Here is a 17287-nt window from a genome sequence, read left to right as displayed (position 1 = left end):
TGGAGGGCGGCCTCGATTCCCCAGCGTTGAGGGGGATTCGCTTCCCGGTGTTGAGGGCAGCCTCGCTTCCCGGCGTGGAGGGGGGATTCGCTTCCCGGCGTTGAGGGCGGTAGGGCGGGTAGATTGTAAGGCGTTAGCGGCCAGGGAGGATGGGGCGGCAGGGCGGCGACGAAGAGAGGACGGCTGCGGTGGGAGGGCGGCGATGGGATCTTGATGATAACCGCTCGTTAATCATGCGGGGGAAGGGATTACCGTGGTATGAGTTGTCCGCTCCCATCAAACACGGAAGAGACGTGAGACGTCAGATATTTTGATTGTGCGGCTCAGATGTGTTGGATCCGCCCCTCTGGGGCTTTTATTAGTAGTAATGATAAGATCTGACCTTTTTTCCTTCACTATATTCCTCTTTACATGTAAGAAAGTAACCTCCGGTATGCGGTTGCAAAAGCCAAAAGAAGGCTGGCTGGCTGGCAACCAAACAGTGCATCCAAGATGCCATTAACCGCACTAAAGATGGATCCTTTAATCACAGGCTAAAGATGAAGGTTCATAGGCCAATGGAGCCTTTAATCACACTATTCTGCTTTCCAAAATAAAGGCTCCATCCCTACTTGGTGATCTCTCTTATTAGTGAGTTTGCTAGTACGAGTCAACAACTTACGAAAGAATCTGTAGAAATCAAAAGAATACTTCAATGCTGCATTGGCAAAAAGAACACAAGTGCAGTTCTCCAACATTTGTAAGCATGCTGATATGGATCAAAGTTGACATCAGGCAGACAAACATAAATAAAAGCGATGAATCAAAAAAACTAGTGACGAACAGAGTCACGAGGGCAGCAGGAGGAGCTCTGGTCATAAACAAGAAAAAGGTTGTAGAAAGTAAAACCACGTTGATATAAAAATAAGATACGGAGTACATAGTACCAGATAATGGAAAAGAAGCATGCATAAATATCAATGGGCACTCAAAGTTTGCACAATCCAACAACCTCAGGCGATACCAAAATATATCAACCAGTGTTCCACGCACATCCCTACATCACGAGCAACTCACTTCATATTACATAAAATACAGAATTCTCTAACACTTCCAATACCATAACACAACTGGGAGACCAAAAGGAGCTCAAAGTTGAATAGGCTTGATCTTAAAGTGGAGGTTGATAAGTGAAAACACGAAACACTTCAGGTCCTGCACGCAAAAACATCAAGAAACGTTAGGAATAGTTACAGGTACAGAGTACTGGTGCAAAACAAAAAGTACTAGTTATCCTCACAACTGTTGGAGCCAATTAGTCATTAATCTTGACGGGGTTAACAGAAGCAGCTCGTAACATGGTTTTGTGCCCAGCTTTAAACTTTGAGTATAATGCATGTGTCACTAACAGTTCCTTAATGTAGGCAAGGAATTATTAATATATGGCCACACATGGCATTTGTCCACTAAGTCAACCTAAAAGAAAATCACGGATTTAATGATCAATATTCAATAGATGGCAGACAATTTTAGTCTTTTTCATTACGTAGAAATAATCAAATTAAGAATGCCATCAGAAGTGCACAATTATTAACTCAATTAAGTTTATTCTAGGGTGGAAACCTAGCATCTTGAAAGTACTCCATCCGTTCAATAATATAAGACGTTTTAGGTTGTAGTAGATTCATCTATTTTGGTATGGATCTAGTCTACTTTTAATGTGTAGATTCACACACTATGGTGTGTATCTACTTCACTTTAAAATGCCTAAAACATCTTATATTTGCAAATGGAGGGAGTATTTCTAAGGAACCCTGATGCGCAATCAATTATACTCATGTACAGGAATAGTCTGTTAGGTCAGGAAAACTACCAATTTGGTTGGGTTTCAACAGTGTCTTTGGTAGTACAAAACCCAAAGCAAATGTCTTGCTCTTTTTTTTACATTGCAAGCATATAGTAGAGTTTAATAGGTGAATGTCATATCATGTTCAAAATTTCTTTCTTTGACTTTATATACTTCGTCTATTTTTACAACTTCCATACATGCCATGCTTGCTTGTCAAGATGGAATCAGGAACACCTCAGAGAAGGAAAGGACACTAGCAGATGTCAAACTGTATTTTTGTGTTTTCAGTTTTCATCTTGGTAGCTCGTAGACACTAGTATACACCAAAAGGTTGATGTGATGTGGCATGTGTATTTTTGCTTCCTTTAGATAGCAGGTAGGGTGCTTACGGTGGTACCATGCTTTAATGACTGGGTTTAAAAGGTTGTGACAAATTGGTTGTCCCTTTTTTGTAATGGACAGGGTGGGTCCAAATTTCAGAGAAAATAAGACAATTTGACATCTAAGCTAGCCATTCAGCAGCAATATATCTCAAAATCAGTCAGCTTGAATTAGACATAATGCAAGTGAAGATATGGCTTTACTCCTCCTGCAGCTGATAGATAACACATTACAATGAAATTACAAACTGGTGAACATATTGACAGCGTGTTCCCAAACTGATAAACATATCAGAGTGTTCCCAAACTTCAAATTTGGTTGTTAAGTATATAACGCAGTGTACAGCGAATGAGCTTGCCAAAAGGATAGCTCAACACCAGCACAAATTGACAGCAAACCTGTTAAGGGGCTTCCCATTTTCTATTAGTTATCAGTACCATTAGAAAAGCATTCTAATTGCTACCACTATGACTGTACAGACGGAATACATGAATCTACTAACAAATGTGTTACCAAAATGCACATTAGCAGACACTGATGTTTTTCCATCAATTTAAACAGCAAAATTTCTGCAGCGTCATTGTCCTGAACATACTTCAGTTAAGCTGATTTTTAACCATCAAGCTTGTAAATGAGCCAGTGCCAGTATAACCTCTCCCAAGTGAACAAACCTAAGCACATAATCTGTGATGCTATGCATGAAGTTTTCCTCTGGTGAGTTTAGATGTATGCCAATGACAACACATATTTGTCAAACTGGAAGGTACATCCAAGACATAATCGACAAAATTAGCACAAAACTGTGACTACTGTTCGGTTAAGTTATGTTCCAAATAGCAAGCAGAACATATAATCCACATTGCTGACACGAAGCAAAGTGTGTTGGCGATTCTTGGGCAATAATGGGGTTGGAATTACCTGGACGAGGTAGTAGAAGATGCGGAGGCCCTCCGGGTCGTTGCTGGTCTGGACGTCCACGAGGGAGCCGATCTTGGAGGTGGTGAAGGAGATGTGCTCGTTGCCCATGACAATCTCGAGCTCCTGCCTGCCGACGCGGTCGGGCTCCGGCCAGTTGCTGTCGTCCTCCTTCATTATCTGCCAACAATTCCAGCACCCACAGATTCGGCCGTCAGTAACTAGAACCCCGCAACCCTAGATTCCTTCCTGTTGGTAATTAGCAAGGGGAGTACAGACCTCGGAGTCCTGGATGACCCTCCTGGCCTCGCGGAGCACAGAGGGGGAGACGAAGACCTCCTTGCGGATCATGGTGTCGTTCTTGTAGTTGGAGTTGTTGGCGTACCGGAGCTTGCCGTCGGGGCGGAACTCGAACTCCAGGAACTCGTGCCCGAACTTGCCCTTGTGCCCCACGTAGTACCGCAGGTAGAACTCCGCCCCGCTGGCATCCTCGCCGCCCGCGCCGCCGGCCGCCGCCATGGTCTCCTCTTGGTTCGTGGGGGCGGAGGTGGTCTGTTCCTGTTCGTGCTTGCCTCGTCGTCGACCTCGAGACCTTACTGGGTACTGGACCTCAATTTTCTGCCTATTCCTCCTTTTATGGGCTGTCTTCATGTTTGGGCCGATGTAAGGCCTGTATTTGGAGTCTGGTACGTTCTCCTCTGTAATTCAGTCTGAGGTCCGTTTATCGTTAACCCATAAAAAAAAGGTTCAATACGTGTTCAAATTCTCCTCTGTAACAGTAGATTTTTTCCCCTACTATGTAATTTTATACCAAAAGTATATTTACATACGTACAAACATACAAAGAAAAGGGAAAAGATAAAAGGCAGGGAGAAAATTCAGAGATTCGGCTGTATCCAATCCTGAAGGTGTTGAGCCTTTTTCTGTTTTTGCTCTATGGATAATCAAAGCAAAGATCATCTTTTAATTGTCTTTTCCAGTTCTGAACTGAGGGTATTTCTCCCTTGGACACCTTTATGTTTCTTTCATTCCAAAATTTCTAGCATCCCATGATGATGATTTCCGTGCAATTATCTCTGTGAAAACTCTGATTAGCAAAGCCTATTTCAGCAAAGAACGAAATGCCTCTTTTCTTTGCTGGTAAAATGAAGTTCCAGCAGTCCTTTGCAAAAGAGCAATAAGATGCAGATGGGTCTCTGTGAGACTGTAACCTCTTCTTCACATAAAACACCGTTAGAATTAGGTAAATGGAAGGGTTTTTTTTTTTCCTTTGCAGTAGGTTCCTTGTATTAACTCTGTTATACAGCAGCAGCCAGAAAAAAAAACCTTATGTTCAAATTTAAAATTATCATGTAGATTTCACAATTTTCTTGAAACTGAGCTCAGTTTTACAAGCTTCTCAAGCCTGCAATATGTTTACTTTGTTTTGATTGAGGTACACCTTGCCCAGGTAATAGTCCACTCTTTATCTAAAAAGGTAATAGTCCACTTATCTGAACATGAGAGCCCAACCAGATCAGATAAATGTTAATTCAAACAAAGATTCAGTAATATGGACTTGTTCTGCAAAAGTAAACATGAAACTTGGATCAACTACATCGTCCAATAATGCCAAGATCATATCAAGAACAACTTATGTACTAACAACCATTAAATCACTTTAATTTTGTACCAACAGAATCGCTTCGCAACAAATATGTACTGCATAACCATAGGATAGAAGCCAATGAAACTGTCGACTAGTTGGCTTTTTTTCTTTTATCATTTCTCTACTCTTTTGTTTGGATACTAGATTCATAAACGGCTGTGTGCATCTTAGCTATGCAAAAGCTGGGTGTAATGCTTGATACTTCGAGTAATAAAGCACCCTTTATCGAAAAAAGTTCCTTGTATTAACTCTGTCATACAGTAGCAGCCAGAAAAAAAATGTTCAAATTTAAAAATAGTCCACTTATCTGAACATGAGAGTCCAAACAGATCAGATAAATGTTAATTCAAATAAAAAAGGATTCAGTAATTTGGACTTGTTCAGTTAACATGAAACTTGGATCAACTACATCATCCAAGAATGCCAAGATCATATCAAGAACAACTTCTGTACTAACAACAGTTAAATCACTTTAATTGTGTACCAACAGAATCGCTTCGCAACAAATATGTAGGTGCACAGGGACTTGAGACAAATCAAAGTAATCTTGTGCCATGATTAAAAAAAAAAGTCTAACGTAGATGCAGAGTTTGGGATGAGATCCTTGGTCGTTTGGAGGCTCCCATGAGCTCCATCAATGACGGCAATGGCCGAGGAACTGCCACGTTCATCGACCTGTACAGCCTCCTCAGCTTCACATTGAGAACCTTCGAGGACCCGACTCCACCAGTATCTCCTCCGGCGGTACCAGGGCCTTCAGATCTGTTGCTAATGTCTGCTAGAACAATGCGATCCTCGGAAGGCAGTTTCTCTGTTAGTTCTACTTTATCTTCTTTACGTACTGCCTCGACAATGAATCCGACGCTATTCCTGGTCTTGCAAACATCCCAGAGCTTAGCTCTTGCAATTGAAATCGCTTCTCTGGATACAAATCTACCTGCCCTGGTTCGTTCCGCGCCCTGACTGCATTTCGCGTCCTCGACAAATTCAGCACAGCCTTCTGTACTCAAGCTCTGCTCTTGCACTTCACCTTCAGCAATGTCGATTACTTGGCTGCCGTCAATGGATCCGCAGTCCTTCTGCAACTCAGGTTCTATTGCTGAAGCATGGAGCTCTTTCGTTACAGCTTGGGTTGAATCAATCACAGCAGCAATGCTTTCGTCAGGTTTTACATCCTTCCACGGCTCAAAGGATTTTATATATGAACTCTGCAGTTCCTCCAGAAATTTAACTTCCTCATTCACTTGAACACTCCCATACTCGCCTTTCCACAGTTCACAGTCCTGAGGTAACCCAAACCTTGCTCTCCCAAAAAGTGTCACCGGTGGCGCCACTTCGATTGCAAAATCCTCTACCACTGGTTCTTCATTTTGTAATACCTGACTGCAAACAGCAGAACAAGAGCATTCTTCCTCACTCTGCTTCATGGCTTCTAGTGCGGTTGGCGCCGTCTGCAATGAACCTACGACGGTAGAATTCCCATGTGGTATTCCAAGCAACTTCCAGATGGGATCATCAGGGCCTAGCTTGGACATGAAGCAGTGTTTCTTGACATAGGACAGATCCATGGCAAGGCATGGAGGCGTCGTCGAGATGACCCACTTGGGCTGAAGGAACCGCAGGGCCTCCTCCAGCTCCTCGCGAGACGAGTGCATCGATAAGCACACATGCCACACCCCAAACTCATCCCGCATAGGCTCCGTCAGCACCAGCTTCTGCTTCATTGATGCCTCCTGCGGGGCATAGTGCGCGTACCACTGGGAGGAAGGCCTGATTATGAGGGGCTCAGGCTGCTGCTTTGCCCGTGCTAATGCAAGCATCTCCGTCGCCTGCTCCGACAACCGGGGGAATTCCATCACCTGGAATCGAGAGGACGTGTCTTCAGTGATGATCTCCGGCGCTACGAGCGAGAGGTTGTGGTAGCAGTCTGGACTCTTGTCCCTGTCGACGTATATCTTTGACCCGAATGCCCTCGACACCTCGATCAGTATCTCCTCCTGTCCCAGCATGTCGGACACGAGATAAACCGTCAGCGCATTTGGGTGCTCCCAGATGCAATTGATCACCTGAAATTTGAGGGCACGAAATGAGAATTAGACACACAAGCTCAGTTGATGGTCTGAATTGCTGATTGCAGCAGCATAGCACAAGTACCTGGCGTATGGAGGCCTCCTTGGTCGGGAATTGCAGCGAGCACTTGGCAAACGTGCAGTCCAAGAAGAGGTAGTCGATGCGGCAAGACGGCGGCGCCTGGCTGGCTCCTGATCCCTCGACGGTGATGTACCCGAGGGGCAGGCCCTGGATGCAGTCGGGAGTGAGGCGGCAGTCGCCTGTGTGCAGGACGTTGCCGAAGGCGCCCTCGAACAGGAACATCACCGCGCCTGGCCAAAAAATTAGAGTCAGTCGTGGTGGCACTAATGAGGAATTAACCAGGGGAAGGGGACGGCGTTGGCGACGGACCAGGGCAGTGGTTGGCGTCGAAGGCGGTGACGGTGAAGTCGCCGTCGGGGTCCTGGACGAGCACCGGCGCGCCGAGCTCAATCTCCACGAACGCGTCCGGTCCAAGCTTTGAGAGGGGAAATTTCCCAAGAACACAAGAACGCAGATCAGATGGAAAGAAACGGATAAGGCAGAGAGAGACGAGGCGTAGGTTGCTGGTGGTGAGTTACCTGGGGGAAGATGTGGCGGGCGATGAGGACGGTGAGGCGCGAGGCGTAGACGGCGCCGGCGGCGCTGGTGGTGGTGATGCCGGCAAGGTGGTCGCGGTGGGCGTGGGTGAGGAAGCGGTGGCGCTTGAGGGCGGAGGCGGGGGTCCACGTGTCCACCGCGAAGGGCAGCCCCCTCGGCAGCTCGATCGGCATGGCCGCTCTCTCCTCCGCCTCTTCTCCCTCCCACCACGACGACGGCGGCGGCGGCGGCTTTTCCACGGTTTTCTCGATGTTTTGTTTGGGTGGAGGGAAAGCGCAAATTACTTTAGCGCGCCGTCCGAAATCAATGAATTTTTGGCGCCAACAGTTGCGAACATTTCGCTTTCGACGCTTCTTCCTGTCTGACCAGGCCCCGGTATCATTGCTGTTGGGATAGAAAGGCGGTGACCGGTTGCGGTAGCGATAACCGGAACCGGAGAAGAATATCTAAGTACATCTTCACTCTCCACTGCGTGCCCAAACTGTCCCAAAGGATTTTGGGACAGATAACCACATCTAGCCGCGTTTCAAAGGACTTTTCAAAGGATTTTGGGACAGATAACCACATCTACCCAATGCACCGCCCCACTCTAGCCTCGCCACGTCAGCTTTTTCCTCACTCTCACCCCACTCTCACCCCACCTTGCCAATGCATGGGCTATAGTGAGATCTCTCACTTCTCTCTCCTCCACATCAGCTTTTCTCTCTCCTCAACATTAGCTTTTCTTTTTCAGATTACAACATTAAAAATAATGCAAGGAAATTATTTTATTGAACTAAAATTGTAACCGATTACATCATAAAAATAAATTACATAAAAATTTGAAAAAATTACATAAAAATTTGAAAAAATTACATAATCTATGCATTATGAGCCCACACATGCTCAATCAAATCTTGCTCGGAGCTGTGTATACACCGATGAGTCCCTCATTTCGTTGTCCATCCGAATCCTCGCTGCTAGGCTTGGTGGTGCATGGTGGTGTATTGCGGGGCCGACATTGGACTCAACGGTCTCATAGTTGTGCTCCAAATTTGTACCACGCTCATCGTCGATGATCATGTTGTGCGGAATGACACATGCACGCATGATCAACCCAAGAGTACACCTCGAGAAGGAGCGTCCGGAACTGCTAGAATGTTGAACCTAGCCTTCGGCACTCCAAAGGCACGATCCACATCTTTGCGCCAAGCTGATTGAGCAGACAGTGAACATTCGGCTGCTTTTCACTTTGTGGAAGAGTAACACCTTTCATGAACACCGGCCAGGAGGGGTAGATGCCGTCGGCAAGGTAGTAACCATCGTTGTACTCGTGTCCATTCACCGTGAAGTTCACTACGGGTGCTTCTCCCCTAAGCACATCCGTGAACAACGGCGACTGGTTGAGTACATTGAGGTCGTTGTTCGACCCGACCACTCCAAAAAAGGCATGCCAGATCCAACGATCATACGACGCAACGGCTTCTAAGATTATGGTAGGGTGTTTGATGTCTCCCCTTGTGAATTGACCAGACATAAGCCACTGGGCGGTTCCTCCACTCGCCAATGCATGCAATCGATGCTCCCTAACATGCCCGGAAAGCCACGCTCCTCGGCTTTCGCTACCGTACGCCGAGTATCCTCGACGGTTGGTCGACGGCAAAACGTCTCCCGTAACGGGCAATGATGCCTTCACGGAATCTATCTAGACAATCTGATGTAGTTTGTCTAGCTAACTTAAGCCACTCATCTATCGTATCTGCAGAGGCTCCATAAGCTAACGAGACGCAAAGCCGCAGTACACTTTTGTAGGGGAGAATGACCAGGACGGTTGAGAGCATCAAATCTTTGGGTGAAATACGGAGAGTATTCACCCAATCTATCCACAATGCGCAGAAAAAGGGATCGCCTCATCCGATACCTTCGGCGAAAGAAGCTCGGAGGGTAGTTGCAGTCGTCGGTGAAGTAGTCCTCGAACAGCCGATCGTGGGCACCAAGACGATCACGTCTGATGACCTCTCGGCGGCGTCGCGGCCGTCTTGGCTCCTCCTCCTCCTCCTCGTTCAGCATCTCCTCCTCGTACTCCGCCCGGAATGCGGCGATCGGCTCACCCTCTATTCCGTCGCTCGAACTGGCTGGACGAAGACATGGCGTTGAGAGGGAGTGGGAATGGAGAGTGGAGGAGATGAAATGGGTGTGGAGTGAGTGAAACCAGATGGAGGTATTTATAGAGGGGGCTGAAATTTTAGGGTTTTTGAAGTACCAACGGCTACCCCAACGGCTAGGCGAGGTGGATGAATCAGATCGCGCCACCTCAGCCACTACCGCCCCTCTCCCGCCTCACTCCCGCCCGCTACCGCCCCACTCCCGCCCGCCTACCGCCCACTCCCGCCCCCTCCCGCCCCGGCCCGCCAACGCGCCGCCCCGCCTCCCGCCCCGCTCCCGCCTCACTCCCGCCGCCAATGCGGGCGGTAGCCGGGCGGTAGCGGGCGCTACCGCCGGGCGAGCCCGCCAACGCCTGCCGCTCCAGTCCCGCCCGCCTCCCGCCCCGCCGCGGGCGGTACCGCCTCCACTCCCGCCCGCGTTGGCACCGGCCTTAGGCTGGTGCCAATGCACCACCCCACTCTCACCCGCCACGTCAGCTTTTTCCCTCACTCTCACCCTACTCTCACCCCACTCTCACCTCACCTTGCCAATGCATGGGCTATAGTCCCCACTCTCACTTCTGTCTCCTCCACATCACCATTTCTTTTCCACATTAAGTTATTTCACTCGATTTTGTTTAGACATTCAAAATAATGCAAGAAATTATTTTATTCAACTTAAAATGTTACCGATTACATAATAATTAATAAAATTGCATAATAAATATTAAAAATTACATAATAAATAAAAATTCTACTCTTCTTCCTCTTGTTCCTGCTCCTCCACCTCGTCGTCATCATCTTCCAGACCAAGCTCTTTTTCCACCATCTTCATGGCCTTCACATGTTTGCGCTTTTCTGCTTCGTTCATGTCGACGGTTGATCGGTCTTTCATTTTGTTCCATTGCTTGAATAGCTTAGCCTTCACTAAACCCTTCATCATGTTACTCATCGCGAAGGATTTACTTCCTACCTCACTGCTTGATGAGGTTTCCTTCCCCTTCCTCCTGCCCTTACGTGCCGCGGCCTTTGCCCTATCGCGTGGGGGTATTTATAGGGTTTTTTGAACCAGCAACGGCTAGCTGACGTGGACGAATCAGGTCGCGCCACGTCAGCTAGCCGTTACACACTACCGACCCACTCCAGCCCATCTCTCGCCCGCTAACGCCCGCCTCTCGCCCCACTCCCGCCCGCCTACCGCCCGCTCTCGCCCGCCCTCTCGCCCGCCCCTCTCTCGCCCAGCCCCGCCAACGCGCCGCCCCGCCTCTCGCCCCGCTAACACCTCCCTGTCGCCGCCAACGCGGGCGGTAGCCGGGCGGCAGCGGGCGGTAACGCCCGGCGCCAGCCGCAGCGCCCCGCGCTCCCGTCTCGCCTCGCTCCAGCCCGCCTCCCGCCCCTAGCCGGGCGATAGCGCCCGCGCTCCAGCCCGCGTTGGCACCAGCCTAAGAGCATCTTCAGTCGCGTTCCTCAAACCGTCGCCCAAAGCAATTTGGAACACGTCAGACAAAAAAACGTTTCCAGCCGTGTCCTCGAAAGCCCTTTTTTGTCCGACGCGTCCCGATACGGTGTCCGACGCCCCGAGCCCGTCCCCGCTACACAGGGGACGCTCCGGGTACACCGGACACACCGAAAAGCGAGGCGGGGAGTGGTGGGATCGATGTGTCATCGGTATATTGAATTTTAACCTAACCGTCGCCTACCTCGCGACGGAAGTTATTGGCGCGCTACGACGGTGCAGTTCCCGCAGAGGCGCAGCGAAGCGTCTCGTCGCGCCTTGCTCTGCGTGCCGGCATTAATGAGCACCACCGCTCTCCCGCCAAAAAGGGCAGCGTCTCATCGTCCCACACACAAACCCTAGTGCCTCCCTTCCCAACCCTAGCCGCCACCATCTCAAGAGTCGACGCCATGGCTAATAGAGGCGGAGGCCGAGCTCGCGGCCGTGGCCGTGGTTGTGGCCGTGGCCGCGGCAGAGCTACACGCTCGATGTCGCCTGCGACATCATCGTCTTCCTCATCGTCGGACATGCAGGACGAGGAGGGCCCCGTGCTATTCGAGTTCATCGTCGTCCTCAAGGGCGACCCACACGGCATCCAGAGGCTGCCGGACACCTTCGCCGACTTCATCGTCGGTGACGCGTGCCCGGGCTCGCTGCATCTGCGGGAGGATGCCTGCGGCTGCTGCCGGTGGATCGTCGACGTGATCTACGACGCGTGCGGCAAGATGTACCTCCACATCGGCTGGGAGAATTTCGCGCGCTACCACCGCCTCGAAGCCGGCTTCGTGCTCGTGTTCTCCTACTTTGGCGACATGGACATGAGCGTCAAGGTGTTCGACGAGACGCGTTTCCGCCGGAACTACCACGACGACAACGCCGTTGAGGACGACGACTAAAGAGTGTTGTATCTTCGCAGCGAAAATATGCACAAAGGTTTCTGGTTCTGCTTTGAACCAACAGGGGCACCCTCATCAGCTGGCTTTTCCAGTTTGGGTGACTGGTTGTGCCCTCGACTGTTCTTTCTTGGCAGCGAACACACGAAACCTTCGATGCCCGGCCTAGTTAGGTTTAATTTTTTTTTGCAATGTTTTATATTTGTGTCAACCATGGTTCAAACTATATATTAGTTTGTGGACAACCATGTTCCAAATTATGTTTTCGTGTAAACCATGTTCCCAATTATGTATTAGTTTGTGGAATGTTTCTCCTCTTTATTGAAATATAAAAATGCAAAAAACAAAAAAAAAGTATTTTAATGTTTAGGGGCGGCGTTTGGGGGACGCGGCTGGGAAGCGACGTCCCCCAAACACGGCACGAACGAAACACGTCCCCCAAACGCTCAATCCGGCGCCGTTTTAGGGACGATTTGGAGGACGCGACTAGAGATGCTCTAATGGTTATGCCCGACGTCTCGAGGCCGTCCCTGTCTTTGCGGGTGTGTTGGACGCAAATGGCAACGTGGTAATCCTTAGGCTAGCCCTGTCATCGACACAAACCGCAATGATCCTTCCCGTCACTTCCCGCGTCGCATCCATCTATAAAACTTGTACTTCTCCTCCATCGCGACCACATTCGTCGCCGTTGCACAAGACCTTCCATCCACCTCCACGAAAATGCCGCACCGCCACGCGACAACCTACTCCATGTTGGCCGCAACGACCGTGTTGAACCTCCACCTCCGCCTCCAGCGACGGAAGAACCTACATCGCCGCCGCTCAAGCCCGAACTCGATGAGACCGACATAGAGGAGTTCGCCGCCCTCGATGTACAATTCATGCTGACGCGAAGCAAGAGGCGGTGGAGGAGGCGGTGGACAACGATGACCTACAAGACTGGAGCAATGGGCTGAACCAGAAGGAGAAGTCGGTGGAGCATAAGGTCATCACCGAGTCCTAAGAGTCGTTGAAGAAGCTCTAGGATGACTCCCGCGCCCAAGAGGAGTTCGAGGCCACATAGCGACACAACGTCGGCGCCTATTGAGGAGGGGAAACGATTGATCTGGTAATTCTGTCAAACGTCGCAACTAGAGAGATGCTCTTATAGTTTCTCATAGGACAATCTTAAAAAGTTGGAAATGATTCTACAAATAATCAGCAGTGAATACATATCAAATATAAAATATATATATATATATTCTTTAAACTTCACATTTGATTGCCTGGGAAAGAAAACGACAACTTCCGAGTTGGCTAGGCCCCGCTTGGATTGGGTGTGAAAATAGTGCGTCCACGTCCAGCGCCCAACGGTGAATTAAATCAAAAACTCTTTTTTATAGGCAACTGTATATGTCGGAGTGCCATCCACCATATATTATGCTTTAAGATTGGTGAGACCACTTGTTTCTTTTTTGACAAAACTGAAACATAATTGCAACAAATTTTGAAGAGTAGAAAATATTTCACAAGTTTCAGAAATACGTCAGAAACATATGTGAAACTTTGTGAAACATACTTTGAACAGTAAATAAATTTTCACAAGTTTCAGACATGTTTCATAAATTTTAAACATCTTTCACAATTTTTTGGAAACGTGATGACATCAGCATGACATCATCACTCTGGTACATGCCGTAGCCGGTAGAATCGCTGCGTTCTGAACTAAATACCGCGCCTTCAGTAATTTTGCCTCTATTCCAAACAGGTGGAGTGTGTCTGGTTTTTTACCCCAAGTTTTGCCTTGACAAAAACATTGGCTTTCCAAATTTCTGGTTTAAGGTATTTGGTTGCAAATGGGTTGGTCAACAATTGCCGAGAAAAATGAACTGTAATCGGCAAAGTAGCATTGGCATGCCAAAATATTGGCCATTAATATTATCCAAACAAACAATCAAAATTATGGCCACAATTCGAACATACCCAACATCTTTATTAAATAGCTGTCCTCACAATGTCACCCATCAACATACTGATCGACGACGACATATTTTCTTTTAAACGGTAACCGCAATATTTGGACTCCTCTTGTTCTTTTTAATGGGAAATACCTTCCACCTAGTCCCTCCTAGTCAGTACTCACGATAGGTTTGAAGCCTCAGTGCCTGAATCCTGGCACACTTGGCTCTGAGGACTGTGTTGCCGACGATCTTGAAGCAACCAGTCACATGAAGACGCTCCAACTGAGGGCAGCTATCAACAATGACTGCCAGGTCTCCGTCGTCGATGGCGCCGCCTACAAGGGCAAGGTCTCGCAGCCCTTCCAATGCCGCGATCCCAAGAGCCTGCTCCCTGCTCCCGTGGTGTAGCTCGAGACGCCTGAGTTGTGTGCATGTTTTGCCAATGACTTGATACACATCCCTTCCCATGTATTTGTAGCCGAGTTCTTTGTAGCCCGAAAGCACGATTCCATCCAGCAGAGGAAACCTTGGTATCACCTCGGCCAATCCTTCATAGGAGATGTTGCTGCACTCAACAAGGTCAAGGACCTTCAGAGAGGGCGACCTGCAAAAGCAGCACAAGCCTCTTAGCAACCCCCTGAAACGTTGATCTTCTATTGGAAGCCAAATGAACATGGTTACAGCTACACAGCTCATACGTCCCATTACAATCATGGTGGTGCATTATCTGTAACTTTTTTTAATTGGTACATAACTTTGTTTTTTTCCTTATAATTAAATACAAGAAGATCCGTAGAATGCTATCTTTTCACTGTTTTCATAGGAAAAACTTAGCCGTGCTATGTAGAATGCTACGTAGTAAAACGGTAGATAATCCAGCATACTAAAAATTGCAAAAGATGACTGCAATTGGATTTTACATGATGGATCTAGTTGGCTTGCATTTCCTAAACCATCCGATCCAAGGGCACCAAGAAATGAATTGAGAGGGTTGTTATGGAAGGCTGAAGTTATGCATCACTGATTTGACCGCCAGTGATAATTGAATTGCCACCAGAATTCTACACAAGTATTAATCTCTTTCTTGCAACAAAATTCCTTTCTCTACCAAGAATTTCGACCAGTTGTGCAGTATAACTACACTGGCCAATTACAATGTTGTTTCATCAACGTGGTACAAGTATACACATCCAAACAACTGATTTGACTCATAGTCATGGCTCATCATTCATGAACCTTCAGTTTAGTAAATGAAAATAGGTGCCTGTATTTGGTTTAAAACACAACTGCGATGTAAAGGCAGCACAAAAGGCCTTACCTAGCTTTAGAAATATGTGAAATCTATTTAAATTCTAAGAAGATAAATCCTCCTGTGTTTTGTGAAAAGGGCAGTGATGATAAGAATTGGGACATGATTTTAACACAAGAATTATCATACTGTTTGCAACTAAATCCTTCACTATATCCACAATCTATTTGCCGACATATAGTTTAGTATCACAACCTAGTAACGAGAAAATAGTACCTGTCGCCTATGTACTTGAGGAGGTTATCAGTGAGAAACCAGTCTCCCACAAACACCTCCATCCCCCTGGCAGAGCGGTCGACAGCCGCCTTCAACATTTCCCGCAGATCAACAGCGTTCATGTCGAGGACCTTGGGGTGGTGCCGCGTGTGCACCGATCGCCACAGATCAGGCTGCTTGGCCTCCTCGAGCCATGAGTGGCAAACAAGGCCCGCACCCATGAGCAGATCAACAACCCCAAGCTTGGAGAAGACTGAATGGAGGGGCTCAAGAGGCAGCTCCGCCCAGTCCCTGGCAGGCTGCTCCGGCGACGGCGGGGCGTCCATTTCTCTGGGATACCAGAAACTTGGCTGATCAGCCCCTGTCGTGGGACTTCTCCTGCTCTTATAACTTGGCTGATCAGCCTCTGTCGTGGGCCTTATTATGGCCTCGGTGCCAAGCAAAATGGCACAAGATACCGCCTCGGCTCGAATTTAGTCGCCAGTAAATGGTACCAATAAGTGATCATAATTTAGGCTCCAAATCTGCACGCGGATCCGTTGTTAGATACACAAGTATGCATTTTTTAGTAATCCACTAAATATGGATGGATATGGATATAAATGTGAATATTGGTTAAACGGATATCCGACGAATATGGTATTTGTCCGGCCCTAAATACTTACCACGGATTATTGTTGCTTATAGCTAATGTTCAGTGTTGTATTTGGATTATAGGGAGGACGCAAGCAACTGTATTATATAAACAAGTATGTAACTTTGCCTACAGTCTAGTGTTACATGCTTTTTGTCACGATTTTACATAAAAGAAATAACTTATAATTTTATGTGTGAATTTTTTTGATTAGTCACGTCCGACCCGAGTCCAGCTCAAATCCGCTTCATATTTGCAATCCAATATAAAGTCGCATTCGAATCTATCCGGTTTGATCCAAATGCACCAAAAAATCTGGTAAAAGATATGAAAATAGCAATATCCATTTTGATTCGATCTACTCCCTCCGTCTCATGAAACTTGTCTGAGATTTGTCAAAATTTCTGATGTATCTAGATGCTATTTAGTGTAAAAATCTGATATGGCACGACAATTAATAAGGAGAGAGGTGAAGTGGTATCATAGGCACGACAATTTCTAATGTATCTAGATGCTATTTAGTGTAAAAACCTTCACTTTACTTTAGAATAGCCACAATGAGAGTATCATGGCTAGTATCATGCATGCCATGTCGGTAAAAATCTGATATGGCACGACAATTAATAAGGAGAGAGGTGAAGTGGTATCATAGGTAGATACAGTATCATAGCACCTAAAATTAGAAAATTTAATATCAAATACATCATGTACACAAATTTGCATTGAGATTCTATAAAATATTAAATATGATGGAACTATGATACTACCTCATAATATTATGGATTAGCGGGGTGGTATCATAAATTAGTACCTTATGCATGATAAAAGTGTACGATACTTTTCATTGTTACTAGTCTCGTAGATTCGTCATTACTTTTTACCAAAAGCAGCTAGCGGTGCCATTCATTAATATTAAGAAGAAGGATGGTGCGGCAAGGAAATTCTACAACACCTAGAAAAACTAGAACAACAGCATGCACCGAAGCATGGCAGAACATCGAGCTACATCAACAATTTACAATAACACCAACCCCACAACAATCTAAAGGTGTATATGATGCCCCCCATAGGGGGTCTCACAGCGCTTTGGATTTTCGGCCGTCAGATCGAGCTGACATGGCGCGATATCTGCCGTCGATTTCGTCCAGGGCAGCGAGGCCCTCGCTCGGTTCCGCATTTTATCCATGAGTCAGCTAACGAGCCCGCGCGGCCCGTTC

The 17287-nt window shown here is 47.3% G+C and overlaps 2 protein-coding genes across 2 annotated transcripts; both read right to left on the bottom strand.

Annotated features, from left to right (window-relative positions):
• Nucleotides 1-930: 930 nt before the first annotated feature.
• LOC124683550 (protein mago nashi homolog 2) lies at nt 931-3683 on the bottom strand. The gene is made up of 3 exons (XM_047218046.1): nt 3404-3683; nt 3128-3304; nt 931-1194 (listed from the first exon to the last, which is right to left on the bottom strand). Exons 1-3 carry the CDS (start codon nt 3641-3643, stop codon nt 1129-1131), a joined length of 483 nt encoding a protein of 160 aa, XP_047074002.1. The 5' UTR covers nt 3644-3683; the 3' UTR covers nt 931-1128.
• A 1661-nt stretch (nt 3684-5344) lies between these two features.
• Nucleotides 5345-15762, bottom strand: LOC124657788. Its single transcript, XM_047196299.1, has 6 exons — nt 15437-15762; nt 14116-14515; nt 7442-7645; nt 7233-7338; nt 6927-7153; nt 5345-6838 (listed from the first exon to the last, which is right to left on the bottom strand). Exons 1-6 carry the CDS (start codon nt 15760-15762, stop codon nt 5345-5347), a joined length of 2757 nt encoding a protein of 918 aa, XP_047052255.1.
• Nucleotides 15763-17287: the final 1525 nt, after the last annotated feature.

This window comes from Lolium rigidum, chromosome 1, assembly GCF_022539505.1.
Source record: "Lolium rigidum isolate FL_2022 chromosome 1, APGP_CSIRO_Lrig_0.1, whole genome shotgun sequence".
Taxonomy (NCBI): domain Eukaryota; kingdom Viridiplantae; phylum Streptophyta; class Magnoliopsida; order Poales; family Poaceae; genus Lolium; species Lolium rigidum.
Note: the sequence above shows the minus strand (reverse complement) of the source record. Positions and strands in the feature narration are given on the sequence as shown.

What these genes read in the sequence shown, in the direction of transcription:
- LOC124683550 (XM_047218046.1), bottom strand. Translation starts at nt 3,643, where the DNA reads ATGGCGGCGGCCGGCGGCGCGGGCGGCGAGGATGCCAGCGGGGCGGAG. An exon ending in GGGTCATCCAGGACTCCGAG is followed by an intron (nt 3,305 to 3,403) that starts GTCTGTACTCCC and finishes AATTGTTGGCAG; the next exon opens with ATAATGAAGGAGGACGACAG. An exon ending in TCTTCTACTACCTCGTCCAG is followed by an intron (nt 1,195 to 3,127) that starts GTAATTCCAACC and finishes TTTTGCGTGCAG; the next exon opens with GACCTGAAGTGTTTCGTGTT.
- LOC124657788 (XM_047196299.1), bottom strand. Translation starts at nt 15,762, where the DNA reads ATGGACGCCCCGCCGTCGCCGGAGCAGCCTGCCAGGGACTGGGCGGAG. An exon ending in CCAAGTGTGCCAGGATTCAG is followed by an intron (nt 7,646 to 14,115) that starts GCACTGAGGCTT and finishes GAAGAGGCGGAG; the next exon opens with GAGAGAGCGGCCATGCCGAT. An exon ending in CCCGCCACATCTTCCCCCAG is followed by an intron (nt 7,339 to 7,441) that starts GTAACTCACCAC and finishes CCCCTCTCAAAG; the next exon opens with CTTGGACCGGACGCGTTCGT.